The sequence below is a fragment of the Podarcis vaucheri genome (assembly GCF_965113315.1).
Source record: "Podarcis vaucheri genome assembly, chromosome: 15".
In the NCBI taxonomy this organism is placed as follows: Eukaryota; Metazoa; Chordata; class Lepidosauria; order Squamata; family Lacertidae; genus Podarcis; species Podarcis vaucheri.
In genome coordinates this window covers 37,521,699-37,541,856 of record NC_138753.1, presented here as the reverse complement: position 1 = coordinate 37,541,856, position 20,158 = coordinate 37,521,699, and the positions used below count along the sequence as shown (strand labels likewise).

The 20,158-nt window shown below is 43.9% G+C and overlaps 1 protein-coding gene across 3 annotated transcripts in view; it reads left to right on the top strand.

Moving 5' to 3' along the window:
• UNC5D (unc-5 netrin receptor D) overlaps positions 1–20,158 on the top strand; it is a 451,316-nt gene that overhangs the window by 422,262 nt on the left and 8,896 nt on the right. The window contains exons 14-16 of one of the 3 annotated variants that reach the window (XM_082200306.1): positions 1,143–1,292; positions 14,081–14,245; positions 19,908–20,086. In XM_082200306.1, coding sequence (XP_082056432.1) covers positions 1,143–1,292; positions 14,081–14,245; positions 19,908–20,086 — 494 coding nt within the window. Of the gene's footprint in view, positions 1–1,142; positions 1,293–14,080; positions 14,478–19,907; positions 20,087–20,158 lie in introns of those variants that run through there. The other 2 variants (XM_082200305.1, XM_082200304.1) reach the window with 2 other exon arrangements.

Here is a 20,158-nt window from a genome sequence, read left to right as displayed (position 1 = left end):
TTGTGGCACTCATCTCGCTTTAGTGGCCGAGAGAGCCGGCAGACAGCTTCTGGGTCATGTGGCCAGCATGACCTAAACTGCTTCTGGTGAAAACAGAGCAGCGCACGGAAATGCCGTTTACCTTCCCACTGGAGCGGTACCTATTTATCTACTTGCACATGATGTGCTTTTGAACTGCTAGGTTGGCAGGAGCAGGGACCGAGCAATGGGAGCTCACCCCACCACAGGGATTCGAACCGCTGACCTTCTGATCAGCAAGTCCTAGGCTCTGTGGTTTAACCCACAGCACCACCCGCGTCCCACTTAGGTTCATAGCTAAGAACAAAAGAAAAGCCATTGTGAATTTGACCATAGCTCTAGCCATAGCTCATTAGTAGAGAATCTTGCACCCAGAAGGTCTCGGGTCCCATCTCCAGGCAGGGCTGGGATGGCCCAATCTTAAACCCTGGAGATCCACTGCCAGTCAGTGTAAACAGAACTGAACTAGATGGTCTGTCTGGGGGTGGATCTACACACAGGAAAGAAACCGCTATAAATAAATCAGAAATGAAATCGTTATAACAAAAGAAAAAAGAAACTATGGGAAACCGCTAAGATTTATTTATTTCTTGCTCTCCAGTGCCATCTGGCGTTGCATGTTTAGAACGCATTCAAAACACTGGGGTTTTTTTTGTTTTGTTATTAATGTAGCTGTCTTTGGTATAAGGCAGCTTCCTATGTTCCTACCACCACCCCATACACAAAAACCATGTGGCTAAATATTTATACCTCTCACTAACAAAATAAGATATCCTCAGAAAGAAAAACTGTTTCTTTCCCTGGTTGCGGATTAGTCTTCCCAGAGAAATCAAATTAAATCTGGAAAACGAATTGTTAAGACACAGTTAAGCCACCACACAGGGGGTTTCATAACAGCTCACAGCGCCCTTAACAAACGGCAGCGCCCAGGATTCCTTGCAGGAAGCCATGGCTGTTTAAAGTGGTGTGATACTGCTTTAAATGTGTAATAAAGATGAGGCACAACTCCTCACTCCTTCCCCCACTCCCATAAATCAGCAGCCACAGTTTTCTGAAGAAGCAGGAGTTCTGAAATTGCAGGTGGCTCACTGTTTGTTTCTTTGTTTTCCCTTTCTCTGCTACAGGAAGTGATTTCAGATGAAAGACACCAAGGGGGGCAGTTGCTGGAAGAACCAAAGCTGTTGCATTTCAAAGGGAATACTTTCAGTCTTCAGATCTCTGTCCTTGATATCCCTCCTTTTCTCTGGAGAATCAAACCATTCACAGCATGTCAGGTATTTGTGTATCAAGGCTAGCGTTTGCCAATGCTTTTTTTTTTTTTTTTTAATTCCCAAGCATATCTGAAGCCCCAAGACATTTCTTTGCAAGCTTAGGCACTTTTTCTAATACCGGGGATTTTATGAATAAATATATCGTTTTATGATTGGCGTTTTAGCTTTTGGTTGGCAAGCTATACAGTGGTACCTCGGGTTACAAATGCTTCAGGTTACAGACTCCACTAAGCCAGAAATAGTACCTCGGGTTAAGAACTTTGCTTCAGGATGAGAACAGAAATCGTGTGGTGGCAGCGGGAGGCCCCATTAGCTAAAGTGGTACCTCAGGTTAAGAACAGTTTCAGGTTAAGAACAGACCTCCAGAACGAATTAAGTTCTTAACCTGAGGTACCATTGTATTCCCACAGCTGAGTCCAGTGCAATCCAAGTTATGAATAGCCAAATGCATAATTTCCCTTTCATCTCTTTGCTCCTGAAGCAAAGGCTTCACTATGAGATTCCTGCATTGCAAGGGGTTGAACGAGGTGACCCTCAGGGGCCCTTGCAGCTCTCTAATTTTATGACTCTATGATGCTGGATTGTCCAATTTAATTGATATCCATTAAATGTTTGGACCTGGGTAGCCAAGCTTTTTTTTTTTTAGATAGATAGATAGTTTATTACGGCCATAGGCCCATATTCAATACATCATACAGCAACACAGGTATAACAAGATAAAATTAATCAATTAAATTACGTTTAAATCAAGTACAACTCAGACCGTAGGTTTCTAAATTCCATTAAAGAACAATATAGCACTTAAAATATCAAATTATCAGTATAATTCAAAATAATTTAGGCAAAATCAATAATCATAGGGTAATCCATTTTTCCTTTTACAGGCTAATACTGTTATCAGAAATCTGGCAACAGAAAGGGACCTACTCGGATCAGAATCTTGCAATAAATGAATTAGCTGTGTTTCCAAGGAGTCACCTGAGATTTCCAATAATAAAGGGGACAAAAATCTGATCCGAGAAACTGAATGTAGTGAGCAACAGAATAGTATATGTTGTAAAGATTCTATAGATCTATTATCGCATACACACACCGCTGAGATCCGACCATTGGAAAATCTATTATTCAAGACATGGACTTGGGTAGCCAAGCTGATATCCTTCAGGTGTTTGTTAGGCTACAGCTCCCATCATGCCTATTTATTGGCTGTGCTGGCTGGGGCTGATGGGAGTTGGAGTTCAATTACATCTAGAAAGCTAACCTTGCTCTGGACTATAAATTACAGCTTTTCTCTTTTGCGTTTATCTATGAGCAGTAAAGTCAGGCCACAGTTGCAAAACTCACTCTCTCTCTCTCTCTCTCTCTCTCACACACACACACACACACACACAGAGAGAGAGAGAGAGAGAGAGAGAGAGAGAAATTAAAATGAAAACAAAGCAAAATATCAGCAAGTATTTAAAATTATAATATATACAGTATGCCAAGTATTGAAACAAATTTTTAGAGTCACATGGGTGGCAGTGTGGTCTAAACCACTGAGCCTCTAGGGCTTGCTGACTGGAAGGTCAGCAGTTTGAATCCCCATGATGGGGTGAGCTCCCGTTGCTCTGTCCCAGCTACTGCCAACTTAGCGGTTCGAAAGCATGCCAGCACAAGTAGATAAATAGGTACCACTGTGGTGGGAAGGTAAATGGTGTTTCCATGGGCTCTGGTTCCCATTACGGTGCTCTGTTGCACCAGAAGCGGTTTAGTCATGCAGGCCAAATGACCCGGAAAGCTGTCTGTGGACAAACATCGGCTCCCTCGGCCTGAAAGTGAGATGAGCACCGCAACCCCATAGTCGCCTTTGGCTGGACTTAACTGCCATGGGATCCTTTATCTTTTGCCTTATTAGCCGATTCAAGCACAACTGAAATAACTCCCCATCTCTTGCAGCAGCCAGTATAGTTCTATACAGTAGCCTTTATCCCTGATTTCTGCTTGCATTTCTTTTCCGGTTCCTGTCTGGTGATCCTTGCAGATATAGCAGGTGACCAGTAGGTGGACTTTTGTTATGCTTCTAGGTTCGTCTCTGACTTTTGCATGCAATAACTCCAATTAACAAACAGCACTATCGTGAAATAATAATAATAATAATAATAATAATAATTATTATTATTATTATTATTATTATTATTATTATTATTATTATCTACCCCGCCCTTCTGGCTGGGTTTCCTCAGCCACTTTGGACAGCTTTCAACAGAACATTAAAAACAGAATAAAGCTTCAAACATTAAAGACTTCCCTAAACAGGGTTGCCTTCAGATGTATTCTAAAAGTCAGATAGTTGTTTATTTCCTTGACATCCGATGGGAGGGCGTTTCACAGGGTGGGCGCCACTACAGAGAAGGCCCTATGCCTGGTTCCCTGTAACCTCACTTCTTGCAGTGAGGGAACCACCTGAAGCTAGACCTCGGAGCTGGACCTCAGTGTCCAGGCAGAACGATGGGGGTGGAGACACTGCTTCAGGAATACTGGACTGAGGCCGTTTCGGGCTTTAAAGGTCAGAACCAACACTTTGAATTGTGCTCGGAAACACACTGGGAGCCATTGCAGATCTATCAGGACCTGTGTTATATAGTCTTGGCGGCCACTCCCAGTCACCAGTCTAGCTGCCGCATTCTGGATTAGTTGTAGTTTCTGGGTCACCTTCAAAGGCAGCCCCATGTAGAGCGCATTGCAGTAGTCCAAGCAGGAGATAACTAGAGCATGCACCACTCTGGTGAGGCAGTCTGTGGGCAGGTAGGGTCTCAGCCTGTGTACCAGATGGAGCTGGTAAACAGCTGCTCTGGACATAGAATTGACCTGCACCTCCATGGACAGCTGTGAGTCCAAAATGACGCCCAGGCTGCGCACCTGGTCCTTCAGGGCACAATTACCCCGTTCAGGATCAGGGAGTCCCCCCACCCACCCCCTGTCCCCCCAAAACAGTACTTCTGTTTTGTCAGGATTCAACCTCAATCTGTTAGCTGCCATCCATCTTCCAAACACCTCCAGACACTCACACAGGACCTTCACCGGCTTCACTGGTTCCAATTTAAAAGAGAAGTAGCCTGTCTTTCTGTGGTCACATAAATTGCTGTCCAGTTGTCAGTATTTGGCTAGTAACTAACTGACTTGCAGATCTTGCAACTGATTGAGTAGACGTAGGCCCAAACTGAATGTTTTGCAGATACACATGGCTTAGGGATACGTAAAAATGTCTTTCTGACATTATATGTTCTATTGTGGGCGTTAACATTTGGAGGGGGGCATTTTTCAGAATGTTCTTGGAGGGAAGATGAAATTCCCCCAACGGTTTTTGGAGACTTGTTCATTCTGGTAGATGAAGGAAGCGATGGGCTAAGAGAGAAGGGCTAGAAGCAGTTGGTGCCAAGCCCATTGCTTCCTTCAACAATAAAATAATAATAATAAAATTAGAATTGGATCCACAGTTTCATCCAAAATTCACAGATGGTGACACTGGTGAGGCTATTTTGCAGAATAATCTCCACAGGAGGACTGACATTTTCTGCCGGTTTGCAAGGAACTTGAAAAAGAATGCTTTTCAAAAAAAAAAGTAGTCAGGCAATTCATTCCTAAGAAATTTTGGCTCAGCCCTAGATAATCTTAAGTAGCATGGTACCAAAAGAAAATGGAAGGGAAGACAAAAATAAGCAAATTGAGATACCAGCTAGTGATATTCTTCCCCAAACTGTTGCTCTCCAGATACTGTTCCATTATAGCTCCTGTTATTCCTTGCCAGTTGGCTGTGATTGGGGAAGGCTGGCATAATGAAATGGTACAGGACTGTATCTACACAAAGTAGACCCATTGAAATTAATGAACCTAAGGTAAAGGTAAAGGTACTCCTGACCATTAGGTCCAGTCATGGATGACTCTGGGGTTGCCTGCTCATCTCGCTTTATTGGCCGAGGGAGCCGGCGTACAGCTTCCGGGTCATGTGGCCAGCATGACTAAGCCGCTTCTGGCAAACCAGAGCAGCACACGGAAATGTCGTTTACCTTCCCACCGGAGCGGTACCTATTTATCTACTTGCACTTTGACGTGCTTTCAAACTGCTAGGTTGGCAGGAGCAGGGACCGAGCGACGGGAGCTCACCCTGTTGTGGGGATTCGAACCGCCGACCTTCCACCTATTAAAATCAGGATGTGCGTGTTTTGGTGCTGTGCTCTCTTGCAAGCCCACTAAGGCTTCCCTGCCCCAGCCCCCTGTCTCTTGTACCAGCAGTAGTTCCCCCTTCTCCATCTCTAGGGGGTCTGGCTTCACCTCCTTCTTTGGGTGCTGAGCTCTTGTGCAATTCCAAAAATGTGCTCCCCCAAAAGGGATCTTTAGCTGGAATCAAGCAGAGCACTAAGCCTGTGTATGAGAACAACCCCCCCCCCCAAAAAAAAAATACAATGGTGTGCCTGCTTGGAGACTATAGAAAAACAAAGAATTGATTATGAAGAATAAAGGTAATTTTAACAATAAAACACAGCAGCATACCTTTACCATACTGGGTACACAAAGCAATATTTTATCACAAGCACATATCTAACTTAGAGAAATGAGAGTTCTATATTAAAAGGGGGGATTCAGTCAGATAAGAGACTTTTGAATTACCTCTCTTGGCGGGGGGGGGGGTGATATGGGAGAGCTAGGACCCAGGCACTGAGCTCAGGAATCTATACCCAATAATAAAGTTTCAGAACTTTATTAAAGCAGTCACAGAAATACCAAGCCTTAGGTCTGAAGTTCCTGGAGTATGTAGAATGGTTGCTCAGAGTGGGGGCAACATAAGGAGGATCTTCAGAGAGTCTTGCAGGATGTGTTCAAGGAGAGCAGAAAAATAAAGAAAAAGCCCAAAGCAATGCTAAAACCTGCTTGTAAGTAGACTTGTAGAAGGGACGCAGGTGGCGCTGTGGTCTGAACCACAGAGCCTAGGGCTTGCCGATCAGAAGGTCGGTGGTTCGGATCCCCACGACGGGGTGAGCTCCCATTGCTCGGTCCCAGTTCCTGCCAACCTAGCAGTTCAAAAGGATGTCAGTGCAAGTAGATAAATAGGTACCACTCCAGCGGGAAGGTAAACGGCATTTCTGTGCACTGCTCTGGTTCACCAGAAGCGGCTTAGTCATGCTGGCCACATGACCTGGAAGCTGTATGCCGGCTCACTCGGCCAGTACAGTGAGATGAGCGCCGCAAACCCAGAGTCATCCGTGACTGGACCTAACGTTCAGGGGTCCCTTCATCTTTTTAAGTGGACTTGTAGCGAAGCCAAAAGTATGTCCAGGGAAATTGAAAAAATGACCTATGAGAAGGGATCACATGAAGAGAACAGGGTTTTGGGTAAAATTTGGAGGGTGTGAAAAAAGGCTTTGGTGTAATCTTAGGAAGTTCTAGGGAGCAGTAGATTGGGCAGGTAGTGAGTCAAGGATGAATCATCTGGAAGGTTACTACTTGAGAACAATGAGTATAGCTTGAGGTTGTCTGAGTCATTCTGCAAGTGGCATTGTTCTGTCTGTTTTCATTTGCAATTCTGTGGGATAGCCAGCTGTTTGAAAGAAAGATCCTTTACAATTTCAAAACCAGCATCTGATGGGCTCCGTTTTGTTTACCAATCAATTATCCCATTACTATTATTGCAACCTGGCTTCCTGAGGAGGAATGAGCTTTTTGGATCCCCATGACATCACTAGCATAGGGAAATCCACTACAAGAATGTACACAAGGTCAAAGCAGGGTGTTCTCGCCGTTTTCTTTGGTCATCCCACTTTAGCCAAACTATTCTTTGGTTCACCAAAGGGAAACCACCAGCAAAAACCACATCCCAGTGACCAGATTTCAATTTGGACATTGAAAAATAATAATACTGCAGACTAAATGTGAAACTAATATCTCTAAGCTTAGCAGGGAGCGGTGAAGGGAGAGCAAATTCCCAGGTAGGGATAGCTTTGTTGTGACTGGCAAGTCACACTTGTAATGAGAGGGAATGATTCTGCCAAGACGCTCCAGTCTCAGTGCTTTGGGAGAGGAACGTTGAAGTAAATAAACAGCCTGCTTCTTGCTCTTTGGCAAGTTCTGTCTCTGAGGAGCAGGAACATTATTATAAGAGTTCAGGTGGAAAGGTTTTGCTTCCTTGTTTTGCTTACCTTCCAAGTACAGCCTAGTTCCTACCCACTCCTTCCTGCCCGTTCCTTTCTCATTTATTCCTTTTGATTTAATCTTGGTGTTGTTTGCATTTTTTAGCCTTGTGTTTCTTGCTCACTCTTATTAGGGTCAATCGTTCCCCCCACACATACACTTCTCCTTAGAATACTTCTGGTTTGTGTGCTGAAATTCTTTCTATTGTCCATCTTGAGCAGCTTTGAGTATTTGAGTACAGTGGTACCTCTGGTTATGTACTTAATTTGTTCCGGAGGTCCGTTCTTAACCTGAAACTGTTCTTAACCTGAAGCACCACTTTAGCTAATGGGGCCTCCCATTGTAGAATTGTAGAGTTGGAAGGGACCATGAGGGTCATCTAGTCCAACTCCCTGCAGTGCAGGAATCTTGTGCCCAACGTGGGGCTTCAACCCACAACCCTGAGATTAAGAGTCTCTTTTAAGGCCACATTCATTAAAACATTGTGATACCACTTTAAACAGCCATGGCATGCCCCAAAGAATTCTGGGAATTCTGTAGTTTGTTAAAAGTTCTGAGAGTGGTTAAGAGGCCCCTATTCCCTTCATAGAACTACAATTCCCAGAGTTCCCTGGGAACTGTAGCACTGGTAGCATGATGCTTTAAATGTATGGTGTGATTGTAACCTTATCATATCCCACCTTATCACTTGTCTTTAAAAAAAAGAAGATATGCAACACAGTTAATACAAGTTTCAGACCTCCTTGTTGATGAGGAGCACACCTTGCTGAATCTCTAATACTCTTTGTGTAAAGCAAAAATAAAAACACAGCTCACATTGAACCTCATAACCCCAAATCTTCTTGCTACAGAGGTTTATGAAAAAACTCTGCAGTCAGATGTCCGTTGCTATGCTGCTGGCTGCTGGTATTGCCGCTCTTGTTGTTACAACTGTTGTGCTGATGATGATAATAGACCTCTATGTCCTTGTTTCCTGTTTGCAAGCATTTGGCTGTGAAGTTGCAATTTGTTCTGTATTATTAGCTGCTGTGAACCAAACAGTCTGATAAAGCATGAAGACTGAAAGGAGCAGGGGGAGCAGGGAAAGAGAAGCCTCTTTTGGTGCTTTAGACTCTGAAGTGTCACAACACTGAGCTGGTGAGGGCAATGGTCTTGCAATATTTCATTTAATGCCACCCCAAATAAGCTGCCTGAGGTGGCTGCCACAGTCTCACAAACAGTAGGGCTGGCCCTGCATAGAAGGTTCTGTTGGGATACTGCCAGGGAGACAAAGGCATCAGGCAGCCTATACGCCAGCTCCAGCCGATCCATTGGTCTCCTATAGAACAGCATCAATCAATTAGTGACGCGAGCCTCAGACACATTCCAGGACTCGTGCACGCCCTTTTCGCAGTGTCCACAACGGAAGATTCACCCAGGAGAGCATATTTTACAGCTTTATTCAATGTTGGTCAGAACAAAGGAAAAACATGACTGCTCGAGGAAACAGCCAGAAACAAAAGCTATATACAAAACAGAAACTCCCTGTGAGCAGGAAGTATGCAGGCATGTGACACACAACAACCTGCTCCCTTTTTAAGGTGGAACGGAAATATCCTAACAGGTTCTACTAGAACAGGGTAGTCCAACACAAGGACCACAAGCAGCCCTCAATGCCTTTTTTGTGGCCCTCAGCACCTTTGCCTTCGCAATGTGAGGTGCTGGGCTTTGGAAAGGAGGCGTGAGGGCTTTGATGGAATCCTAGAATCCTCCTTTGCAAAGCCTTGTTTCCAACTTTGGGAATAAGGCGGGGGGGGGCTAGGACCCTGCCAGAGTTGAGCATCTCCTTCCCAAAGCCCAGCACCTCACTTATCCACCTTTGGGAAGGCAGTGTGAGGGCTGGGGGACATCAAAGCTTGGCCTTGTCCCACACAAGGTAGTGTGCGGTCCACAGGTTCTGTGTCGAGCTACTTTTGCCAGCCCACTTTGTATGAAAACTTGGACTGACAACAGCATGCTCCCCGTGAACATACTTGTAATGGGAATTGGGGTTGCTTGTGTGTAGACTGCAAACTGCTCCAAGCTAGTCGTATAGCTAAACCTTTCCCTGGTTTGACAGCCCTTATAACGCGACTGTCTTAGTCACTGGCAGAATCCGTGAGTGGGCGTCTCCTAAACTTCCTCCAACATAGAAATTCTTTGACGCCCAGTCTCCTCCTAGATTCTCTGCGCGGAAGCCTTCTGCGCAGTGTGGGCGTGCCAAGCGGAGGTCCTGTGCTCTCTCCGCTGATTTCACTGGAAGAGTCTCGGAGCCTCCCCTCCGCTTTCTCCCTGGTGTCTCCTGGATTTCCTTCCCCAGCGGAAGCTCTCTCTCTCTCCTTGCTAGTTCCCTCCCCTGCATCATTAGAGAGCCTTCCCTCTCCTCTTGCCTCTGATGGCAGTTCCCTGACAATACTTTTCACCCCAAAACACAAAAGAACAAGTGAGGCACAGACAGGGACGTGGGTGGCGCTGTGGATTAAACCACAGAGCCTAGGACTTGCCCGATCAGAAGGTCGGCGGTTCGAATCCCCACGACAGGGTGAGCTCCCATTGCTTGGTCCCTGCTCCTGCCAACCTAGTAGTTCGAAAGCACGTCAAGTGCAAGTAGATAAATAGGTACCGCTCCGGTGGGAAGGTAAACGGTGTTTTCGTGCGCTGCTCTGGTTTGCCAGAAGCAGCTTAGTCATGCTGGCCACATGACCCGGAAGCTGTACGCCGGCTCCCTCAGCCAATAAAGCGAGATGAGTGCCGCAACCCCAGAGTCGTCCGCGACTGGACCTAATGGTCAGGGGTCCCTTTACCTTTACCTTTTTAAGTCAATCCAAAATCAGCTGGTGTGTGTGGCTGTGTGGGAGATAAGGCATGGTTTAGGGAAAACATCCTTATGTGCCCAAATGCAGGGCAAGATTTAGTTCATGGGCAGAGATTCCTCACCCCTGCTCTAATTGGACCTCCAATATGGTACACAAAAGCACCCCAGCAGAATCTTTGCCCAAGAAAGAATTGTGGAGGGGGCTGGGAGTAGCCCCACAGAGCACTGGAGCAAAGGTTCAGGCTAGGGGAAGAAGAGGAAGGAGGTGGAAGATGAATGAGTTTCAGGAATACAGTGGACGCTCGGGTTGCGAATGTGATCCGTGTGGGATGCACATTCGCAACCCGCAGCGTTCGCAACCCGCAGTGGTGCATCTGCGCACATGTGGGTTGCGCTTCTGCGCATGCGTGATTTATCACTTCTGCACATGTGCAACCACCAAAACCTGGAAGTAACCCGTTCCTGGTTTCGGCGGTCCATAACCCCCAAAAAATGCAAACTGAAGCATCTGTAACCCAAGTTATGACTGTACAGCAGCTCAGCTGGTAATGTAGCAACAGTAAGGTCAACAACATTTTTAACAACAAAAATCATTATAAACTTATAGCAAGTGATTACGATCCTTCCCACAAGGTTGGAACAGAAGCAAGCTTTGGATGTTTTCCTTTTAGCCTGCCTCTCTCCTTTTCCTGAGATCCCTCCCAAGGGTGGCTGGTGGCCAACAATCAAGCTGGATCAGGCTTCTTCATCTGCCTTCTTCCCTTTCTGCAGGATGGACTTATTCCCAGGAGTAGAGGAAGCTGTCTTAGACAGAGCCAGATCACTGGCTCTTCTAGCTCGCTACTGTCTACTGATTGACGGTGGACACTGAGAGTTTCAGCCAGAAATCTTTCCCAAACCTACCCTGGAAATGCCAGAAATTGAATGTGGGACCTTCTGCATGGAAAACTACATGCTTTGTGGTCTTTTGCTCAGGAGGGCAGGGTCACTGGCTGGAGGCAATGACTGGAGCACACACACACACCTGGTTTGCAACAAAGCAGCGTGGCCATACTTGTGATGGAGGCAGGGAATGGATTGGGGGAAAGAGCAAGCATATAAAAATTCTGCAGTCACTTTACAAATGCAAAGGGGACCTGCTTGTTCAACTATGGCTTGCATCTTGGCAGATTAAGGGTCCGGCTTCAGCTAGAGGATGTTGTGAGCCTCAGTATAATGGGGGATCAAACCTGAAGTTTCCCCGGCATCCTTTTCACACTCATCACTGTTGTTGTGCTTTGTTCTAGCCTGTTCATTTTCTTCAAAATTATTTGCAGCTCAGTGACAGTCTCTTTCTCGTACCCACCCACTCTCTTCCTCTACTCCCCTATGAAAGAGGAAGATAATTTCTCTGGAATAAAGAATAAACCTAATTACAGTTGATGTGCCTCTGTGTGTGTGTGTGTGTGTGTGTGTGTGTGTGTGTGTAGATATATAGATACAGATATAGATAGTTTCTACTGTTTACTTTATTACTGTTGGTGTCTCTTCCACTCACTGAGTCTGGTTCTAAATATAGTGCTTTAGTTTATCACTTTGTATAACCGAGGGGTTGTCAACGTGGTTCCTACCGCCCACTAGTGGGCATTTCAGGATTCTAGGTAGGCGGTAGAGGGTTCTACGGCACAAGCCGAATCCTCCTTCCATCGAGCACTGGTGGGCGGTAAGGAAATCTTACCATCAAGAAAGATGCATTAGTGGGTGGTAGGTATAAACAGGTTGACTACTCCTGAACCCCTAGCAAGCTGGAAGGAATCTGAGACAGAGTTGCAGTTTTTGTTTCTGCTCTCAATCTCTCCCTGTGTGTGTTTGTGTGTCTCCCTCCCTTCTCCCTTTATCTGCTTCCCATTGATTGATTGATTGATTGATTGATTGATCTATCTCATACTCTTCAACTATTTGGGAGGCTAAGCTCTTGCACGAGATTGCTGCCCCAAAAGATGTTTTTCCCAGTTTTCCTCTGGGACTTGTTGAAGGCAATCTTTGAAATCGAAAAATATATTATAGGGGGCATGCATGAATTGAGGCCAAGCTAGTTGTGAGTTACACATCCTAACGATGGGGAAGAAATTCTATTTGGGTCACATGTTAATGCAAACCTTCAGAGTTCATACACCCAGAGATGATATACAAAGCAAAATATAACAATCCCTTTGCAGTCTCACTTCTCCAATTTTTTGTGAAGGTACTTCTCTGGCCAAATATTGTGTCCAAAAATGTTAGCATTATGGGAAAGTGTGGATGAAAATGCCTGTATTAGTGAAATAACATGCAAGACTATTAGGAGAAATTGTTTGCAAAAATACATGTTTGGAAGGATGTGCATTTAAAGGCTGGTGCCCTTTCATCAGAGTGTATTTTTTATGCAAACTGATACAGAAATGTGGAGAACTGGAGATCTGAAAAAAGAGAAATTGAGAAAAACTGAAATTGGCCATCCCAAGCAGTGCTTAAAAATAACTAAATCATGTAGTCGCCTAGTTAGTTTATAAAACAGTACAGAGTTCTGATCTGCTATGGCTAAAGTTGAACCAGATTTGCTCTAGTCACCTTATACAATCCCTGTAAACCAAAACTCACTTATCCAACACAGTTCTGTTAATGCTGTTCTGCTGCTCTGGGGTTGCTTTAAAAGCCGTTATAACAGCATAATAATCTGCTAGTTCAGCAGCCACTGTAAATTGTCACAGCCTGCTCCTGAAGTTTGCTATTAATTACACCAATGTTAAGATGGTTCCAGCTTCCGGCTAAACTAGAGGCACTAGAGGCAGGGAAAACCCTACAAAGATTTTAAGACTGGAAAGTTGGAAATAATTTGGAAGTGTCTCCATCAGAGCAAGTGGAGCAGGGGCAGCTAAAGGATGGAGAGCTGGGTTCAAATCTCCACTCATCACATGGGTGATCTAGGGCCAATGTGCTGTCTCTCCAACTAAAGCTGCCCTACAGGTACAATTCTCAGACTTGGGTCAGCTACTGTTTAGGCTCTGAAATCTCAAACCGGAAAATCTTGTAGCACCTAAAAACTTATGGTGGTGTGGCTTGGAGCTGACTTACAAGATCAGGTGCATGACCCCTCAACTGGTGTATGTACAGTCCTTGTGGAAGGAATATAGCAGGGGTCCCCAGCCTGCGGCCCATGGCCCGGAAGAGGCCCACGGAGGCCGTTTAGCCGACCCACAAGATGCTCCCCAACTGAGCCGTGAGTCCCTGCGCGCTGCACTAAACCGTCAAAGCATGGCACGGCGACTCTCTTCTGCGGCTCCGGAAATCCCTTCTGCACATGCCCAGATGCCGGAAATCGCATCTGCGCATGTCTGTGGCACTGGAAATTGTTTCTACACATGCCCAGACACCCAAAATTGCTTCTACACAGGGACAATTTTTGGCATCTGGACATGCGCAGAAGCAATTTCTGGCATTGTGGATATGAACAGATGCGATTTCCGGCGTCGCGCTGCACCGGTCCAGCCCACGGAGGATCTCCACGGGAGTGATCCAACCCATGCCCAGTAAGCCTTGCAGACCCCTGGAATATAGTTTGGTGGTAGAGCTTTCTTCCTTGCACAAAGAAGATCTCAGGCTCAAGTCCTGGTGTCCCCTGGGGAAAGCTCCTGCCCGAAACCCAAGATAAATGCTACCAGCCAGTGTGGACGAATGGCAGTTCCTGTGTTCCTATGGCTTTTGTTGTTGTGTGCTTTGGTTTCTTACCTTGTCAACTGGTGACCCTTCTCCTTTTTCTTTTTCTTCCTAGGAAGTTCCTTTCTCTCGCGTGTGGCGCAGTAACCAGCAGCCACTCCACTGTGCCTTTTCACTGGAGCGCTACACTCCTGCCACCACTCAGCTCTCGTGCAAAATCTGTGTCAGACAAGTCAAGGGCCATGAACAAATCTTGCAGATCCAGACGTCAATTCTCGAGGCGAGTTCCCATCATCCATTCCCTACTTTGACACATTATATCTTCTCTGTGTAGAAACCGCAGAAATTATGCTTGTAGAGGGAAGTTGAGCATTCATTCTTAATGCTGATTAAAAGTGGTCCGAATTGAACTAAGGAAATTCACCAGAATGAATAAGGATGCTTGAGGAAACTTGTTGATCTTTGCTGATGGTGATATTTATTCTTCCAACCATTACATTTGCATCTCTTCTTCTCAAAGGTGCTCAGGGTGGCAAACAACAAGGCAATAAAACAACACAAATAAATAAAACAAAACAAAATAAATAGAAATAAAACAAAAAAATACTTAGAAAAATTTATAACATCTAAAAACAGCCATATATTCTCAAATCTAATAATGTGAAGGTTGCTGGGAGCAGTATCCTTCATCCATCAAATGCCTGGGTGAGGGGGAATAGTCCCCCCTCCAATTGTTTCTGAATGTTATTAATAATCGAGGCAGATGTGCCTCATCACCAGGGCGGGGAGTCCACAAACAAGAAGCAGTCACCAAAAAGGTCCTGTGACAGGTCAGCGCCAACAGAGTCTCCCCCTGCTGATATGAACTGACCTGCCCCTCACTTCCTGGACTAATGTGTAGGTCAGGGTATAGGTCATCATTATAATTACAGTGGCTCCTTGGTTCTCAAACTTAATCCATTCCGGAAGTCCGTTCCAAAACCAAAGCGTTCCAAAACCAAGGCGCGCTTTCCCTTAGGAATTAATGCGAAATGGATTAATCCGTTCCAGACTTTTAAAAACAACCCCTAAAACAGCAGTTTAACATGAATTTTACTATCTTACGAGACCACTGATCCATAAAATGAAAGCAAAAAACAATGTACTGTACAGTGGTATCTCTGGTTAACGCTTCTGGTTACAAATGTTTCAGGTTGTGAGCTCCGCTAAGTAGATGCTCCTGGTTGCGAACTTTGCCCCTGGATGCAAACGTAAAAGATCACATAACCATAGAGTTGGAAGGGACCGTGAGGGTCATCTAATCCAACCCCCTGCAGTGCAGGAATCTTTTGCCCAACGTGGGGCTCAAATTCACAACCCTGAGATTAAGAGTCACACACTTTACTGACTGAATGTTTAACAGACCGCTGTATTTTAATACTTTGTTGGAAGCCGTCCAGGGTGGCTGGGGAGACCCAGCCAGATGGGCAGGGTATAAATTATTATTATTATTATAATTATTATGAACGATCCCAGCTTAGATGATGGAAATACAAAAACTTTCTTTAGGCATCCAGTTTGAAAGAGCAATGGGACACGCAGAAAAATAGGAAGTGAGCCTTGCCCACTTGACCACCCTGCATGCATCAATCACACTGTGATTGGCATTAGCCCGAAGGTGTCTACTCATAGGAACATAGGAAGCTGTCTTCTGCTGAGTCAGACTATTAGCCCATCTAGCTCAGTACGTAGGGTTCCCACATTTTTTTTGTTTATTTATTTACTATTTCCACATGCACTCTGCTTTTCCACATAAGTGGGTTCAAAGAGACTCACAACGCAGCAGCAAGAAAAACAAGCCAGTACATCATTGGAATAATAGGGTGGTTTCACACTAAGTTTTGCTCAAAGTAGACCCATTGCAATTCATGACCCTAAATTAATCCCATCCATTAACTTCAACAGGTCCACTCTGAAGAGGACTAGGATAAGGCCCATAGTCTTAATGCCAATTCATTTCAAAACATGATAACAACCACACACAAAGACCTGCAAAAACAATTTCGAAAGCAAAATACAGCAGAGATACAAGAAAAACATTGCTAGGCAGTCAGTGTGTTTTATCCACAGCACATAGCCAATTAGATAAATAATTCGTTTTGATATCATAGATGTTTTAACATTTTAAATTCATTGCAAAATAAACAATCCAACATGAAAACATATGAATTGGTTAAAATATATACAGTGGTTGTTGTTGTTTAGTTGATTAGTCGTGTCCGACTCTTCGTGACCCCATGGACCAGAGCACGCCAGGCACTTCTGTCCTCCACTGCCGCCCACAGCTTGGTCAAAATATATAGTGGTACCTCGGGTTAAGAACTTAATTCGTTCTGGATGTTCATTCTTAACCTGAAACTGTTCTTTACCTGAAGCACTACTTTAGCTAATGGGGCCTCCTGATGCCGCCGTGCCGCCAGAGCACAATTTCTCTTCTCATCCTGAAGCAAAGTTCTTAACCCGAGGTAGTATTTCTGGGTTAGCGGAGTCTGTAACCTGAAGCATCTGTAACCTGAAGAGTCTGTAATCTGAGGTACCACTGTAAATCCGAGTCAAATATGATAAGCATTTCCAATTCAATCAGATATTAACAATACCACAACCAATACATAGCAGTACTATACCAAGTGGTCTAAAAACTACCAAATAAAAGTGCATAAAACATGGGGCAGAAGTGGTAATCAATCAGGGTTCGTGTCCCCAAGGTGATGGTAGCAGTACTAGTGTCCCCATGTTGAAAACCTTACAATTTGTCTTCCTTGTCTCTCTCATACTAACACTGATAGAACCACTAAATGTCTGTTTCATATTCACACAATCCAGCATTGACAGGAGACTGTGCCCAGTGCACAAAAATTCACTGAGGGAGCAGGGCTCGCTCCATGCATTCTAGCTTCCTCCTTCGCATGTTCAATGGTTCATTCAACAACAGGCTCATTGCTTCCACATATTATTGCTTGTGTTTTACAAGCCAGGTAGCAGCAGCTTATCTTCAAAGTGCAGAGCTCCAAATCTGCTGCATATTTAATTAAAAACAATCAGAAAATAGGACGAACCTAAAGCACTCCTATTACTTTGCATGGATGTCTCTTGAGATGTGCTATAAATGTTATATGGAAAGGCTTGTAGCACCATTCGCCTGAAGTATTTACATCATGCCAGCACCCAGAAGTCCCAGGCAAGAGGCATATCCTGTTTATTATTATTATTAGTAGTAGTAATAATAATAATAATAATAATAATAATAATAATAATAATAATAGAATTTATATACCACCCTATACCCAGGAGTCTCAGTGCCTCCTGAATGGCGGGTGCTTCCCAAATGGAGTTTATTATTGCCTCGGTGCTCCTCAAATCTGGACATAATTTACAGTGTCCACATGATGATGTCCTTAGAAAAATGCAAGGCCATACTTTTTCTTATTAAATTACAGTGGTGCCTCGCAAGACGAAAAGAATCCGTTTTGTGATTCTCTTCGTCTAGCGTTTTTTTCGTCTTGTGAAGCAAGCCCATTGAAGGATTAGCGGATTAGCGCTATTAGCGCTTTTAGCGGCTTTTAGCGGCTTATCTGCTGATCGGATCAGCTGATAAGCGGCTTAGCGGCTTAGAAAAGGGGGGGGGAACCCAGCAGGAACTCACAAGACATTGTCGTCTTGCGAAGCAAGCCCATAGGAAATTCGTTTTGCGAAGCACCTCCAAAACGGAAAACTGTTTCGTCTAGCGAGTTTTTCGTCTTGCGAGGCATTCGTCTTGCGGGGCACCACTGTACATCTAGATTTCTCCTTAAATCTGATGAGTAAAACTAACCCGTTATTCCTCTTTCTTTGCCAAATGAAACTCAAGTGAGGAAGCAACATGACATGGCACTATTATTATTATTATTATTACCTACAAATTGCTTAATATTTTAAACATCTAAGCAGAGCACAATATAAAAGCAAAACCTGTAGTATAACAAAAAATCATCTCACCTTTTTGTCCAGGGTCTTTCTGACAAATAACAGCAGACCCCATTTTTGTGTTTAAATCCCCCAAATTCCTGTTTCCTTTTCAAAAATATGCGTTTAGATTACTGTTTTACTGAAACATTATCTGCTCAGCATGGCAAAAGCTTGCCAGAACAGGAAAAAATTCACCAAGTGATAAAAACTAATAGGAAGGGAAGGCAATATATTCCATAACCTGGGTGCAGCCACCAATCTGCCCTTTCTTATATCCCAACCAATTGTGCTTCCAGCAACAGGCTTTCCCCCCCATCTGGTGGCCACTTTCTTTTCCTACCCAGATATCATCGCAGGATAGAACAATGCCATCATATAGCATCATTCTAAGGAGATATCTGAGTGTGTGTATTTTCTTTTCCTTAAATGGCAGCTCTTGAGATTGTTCGAAGTGCTGTTGTTGCTCAAGGTCAGCCGTCCCTGAAAACCACCCAAATCACCTCCCTCAATTTTGCTGGCATTTCTACTTAGCTGTAGTGAATGTAGTACATTTTCAGATTTCTCAGCACTGTTGTGACTCTACCCAGAGCCCAGTACAATGCGTGTAATGCCTGTGATTTTTCTTTAGCAGATATAATGGTATCTTGTTTTGTTTTGTTTTAAAGTTATTTATTAAAATTTTCAAAATATTACAAAATGAAAAAAGAAAAAAGAAAAAGAAAAAATAAAAAAAAACAGTTAAAAACAACTCAATCTTTCCATTACTTATTTTTCATTAGCTTGTTTCCCGGACCTCCTCGCGCCTCCCTTTTTTGTATTCCAGTTCAGTTTGTTAGTTCAGCAAATCCTCCCCCTCTTTATTTATCCTAATCTTTAATCTTAAAATATTGTGACATTAAATTTTTACCTATTAGTAATCCATTTTTCATATTCCCTTATAGTATTACAGCTAAAAACCACTTAATTTCTATCCAACATCATTCTAACATTCATTAATTTTACAATATTTCTGTAAATAGTCTTTAAACTTTTTCCAATCTTCTTCCACCGACTCTTCTCCCTGGTCTTGGATTCTGCCAGTCATTTCCGCCAATTCCATATAGTCCATCACCTTCATCTGCCATCCTTGCAAAGTGGGTAAATCTTGTGTCTTCCAGTACTTTGCAATAAGTATTCTTGCTGCTGTTGTGGCGTACATAAAAAAGTTCTACCCTTCTTTAACACCAATTGGCCGACTATGCCCAGGAGAAAGGCCTCTGGTTTCTTCAGGAAGGTATATTTAAATACCTTTTTAATTTAATTATAAATCATCTCCCAGAAAGCCTTAATCCTTGGGCACGTCCACCAAAGGTGAAAGAATGTACCTTCAGTTTCTTTACATTTCCAACATTTATTGTCGGGCGAGTGATAAATTTTTGCAAGCTTGACTGGGGTCATGTACCACCTGTATATCATTTTCATAATATTCTCTCATAAGGCATTACATGCCGTGAACTTCATACCTGTGGTCCATAACTGTTCCCAGTCAGCCATCATAATGTTATGTCCAACATCTTGTGCCCATTTAATCATAGCAGATTTCACAGTTTCATCCTGAGTATTCCATTTCAACAGCAAGTTATACATCCTTGACAAAAGGATTGGGTTCTAACAGTTCTGTTTCCAATTTTGATTTTTCCACCTGGAATCCAATTTTTTTGTCCAAATTGTATGCCTCCGTTATTTGATAATAATGAAGCCAGTCTCGCACTTTGTTTTTTAATTTTTCAAAAGTCTGCAATTTCAATTTGTCTCCCTCTTGTTCCAAAATTTCCCAATATTTCGGCCTATAATGGTATCTTGTTTAACGGCATTAGAAAGCAAGGAACAACCCTTTCCAGTGAGCTGAACAAGCTAGACTAGAGAGAGAGAGCTCAACTCAACTTTTAACGCAATAACGGTTTTGTTTTTGTGCGTAGAATGAAAAGGAAACCATTGCATTCTTTGCACATGATGACAGTAACTTTCCTGCTCAGATGGGTCCGCAAGCCTTCAAGATTCCCTACTCCATCAGGCAAAGGATATGCGCAACTTTTGACACACCCAGCGCCAAAGGCAAAGACTGGCAGATGTTAGCACAGAAAAACAGCATCAACAGGTAATCCAGTGCAATTCTGAATGGCAACCAGTCCATTGCTGTTATTGGAGCAGTGTGCTGTGACGTTCCCTG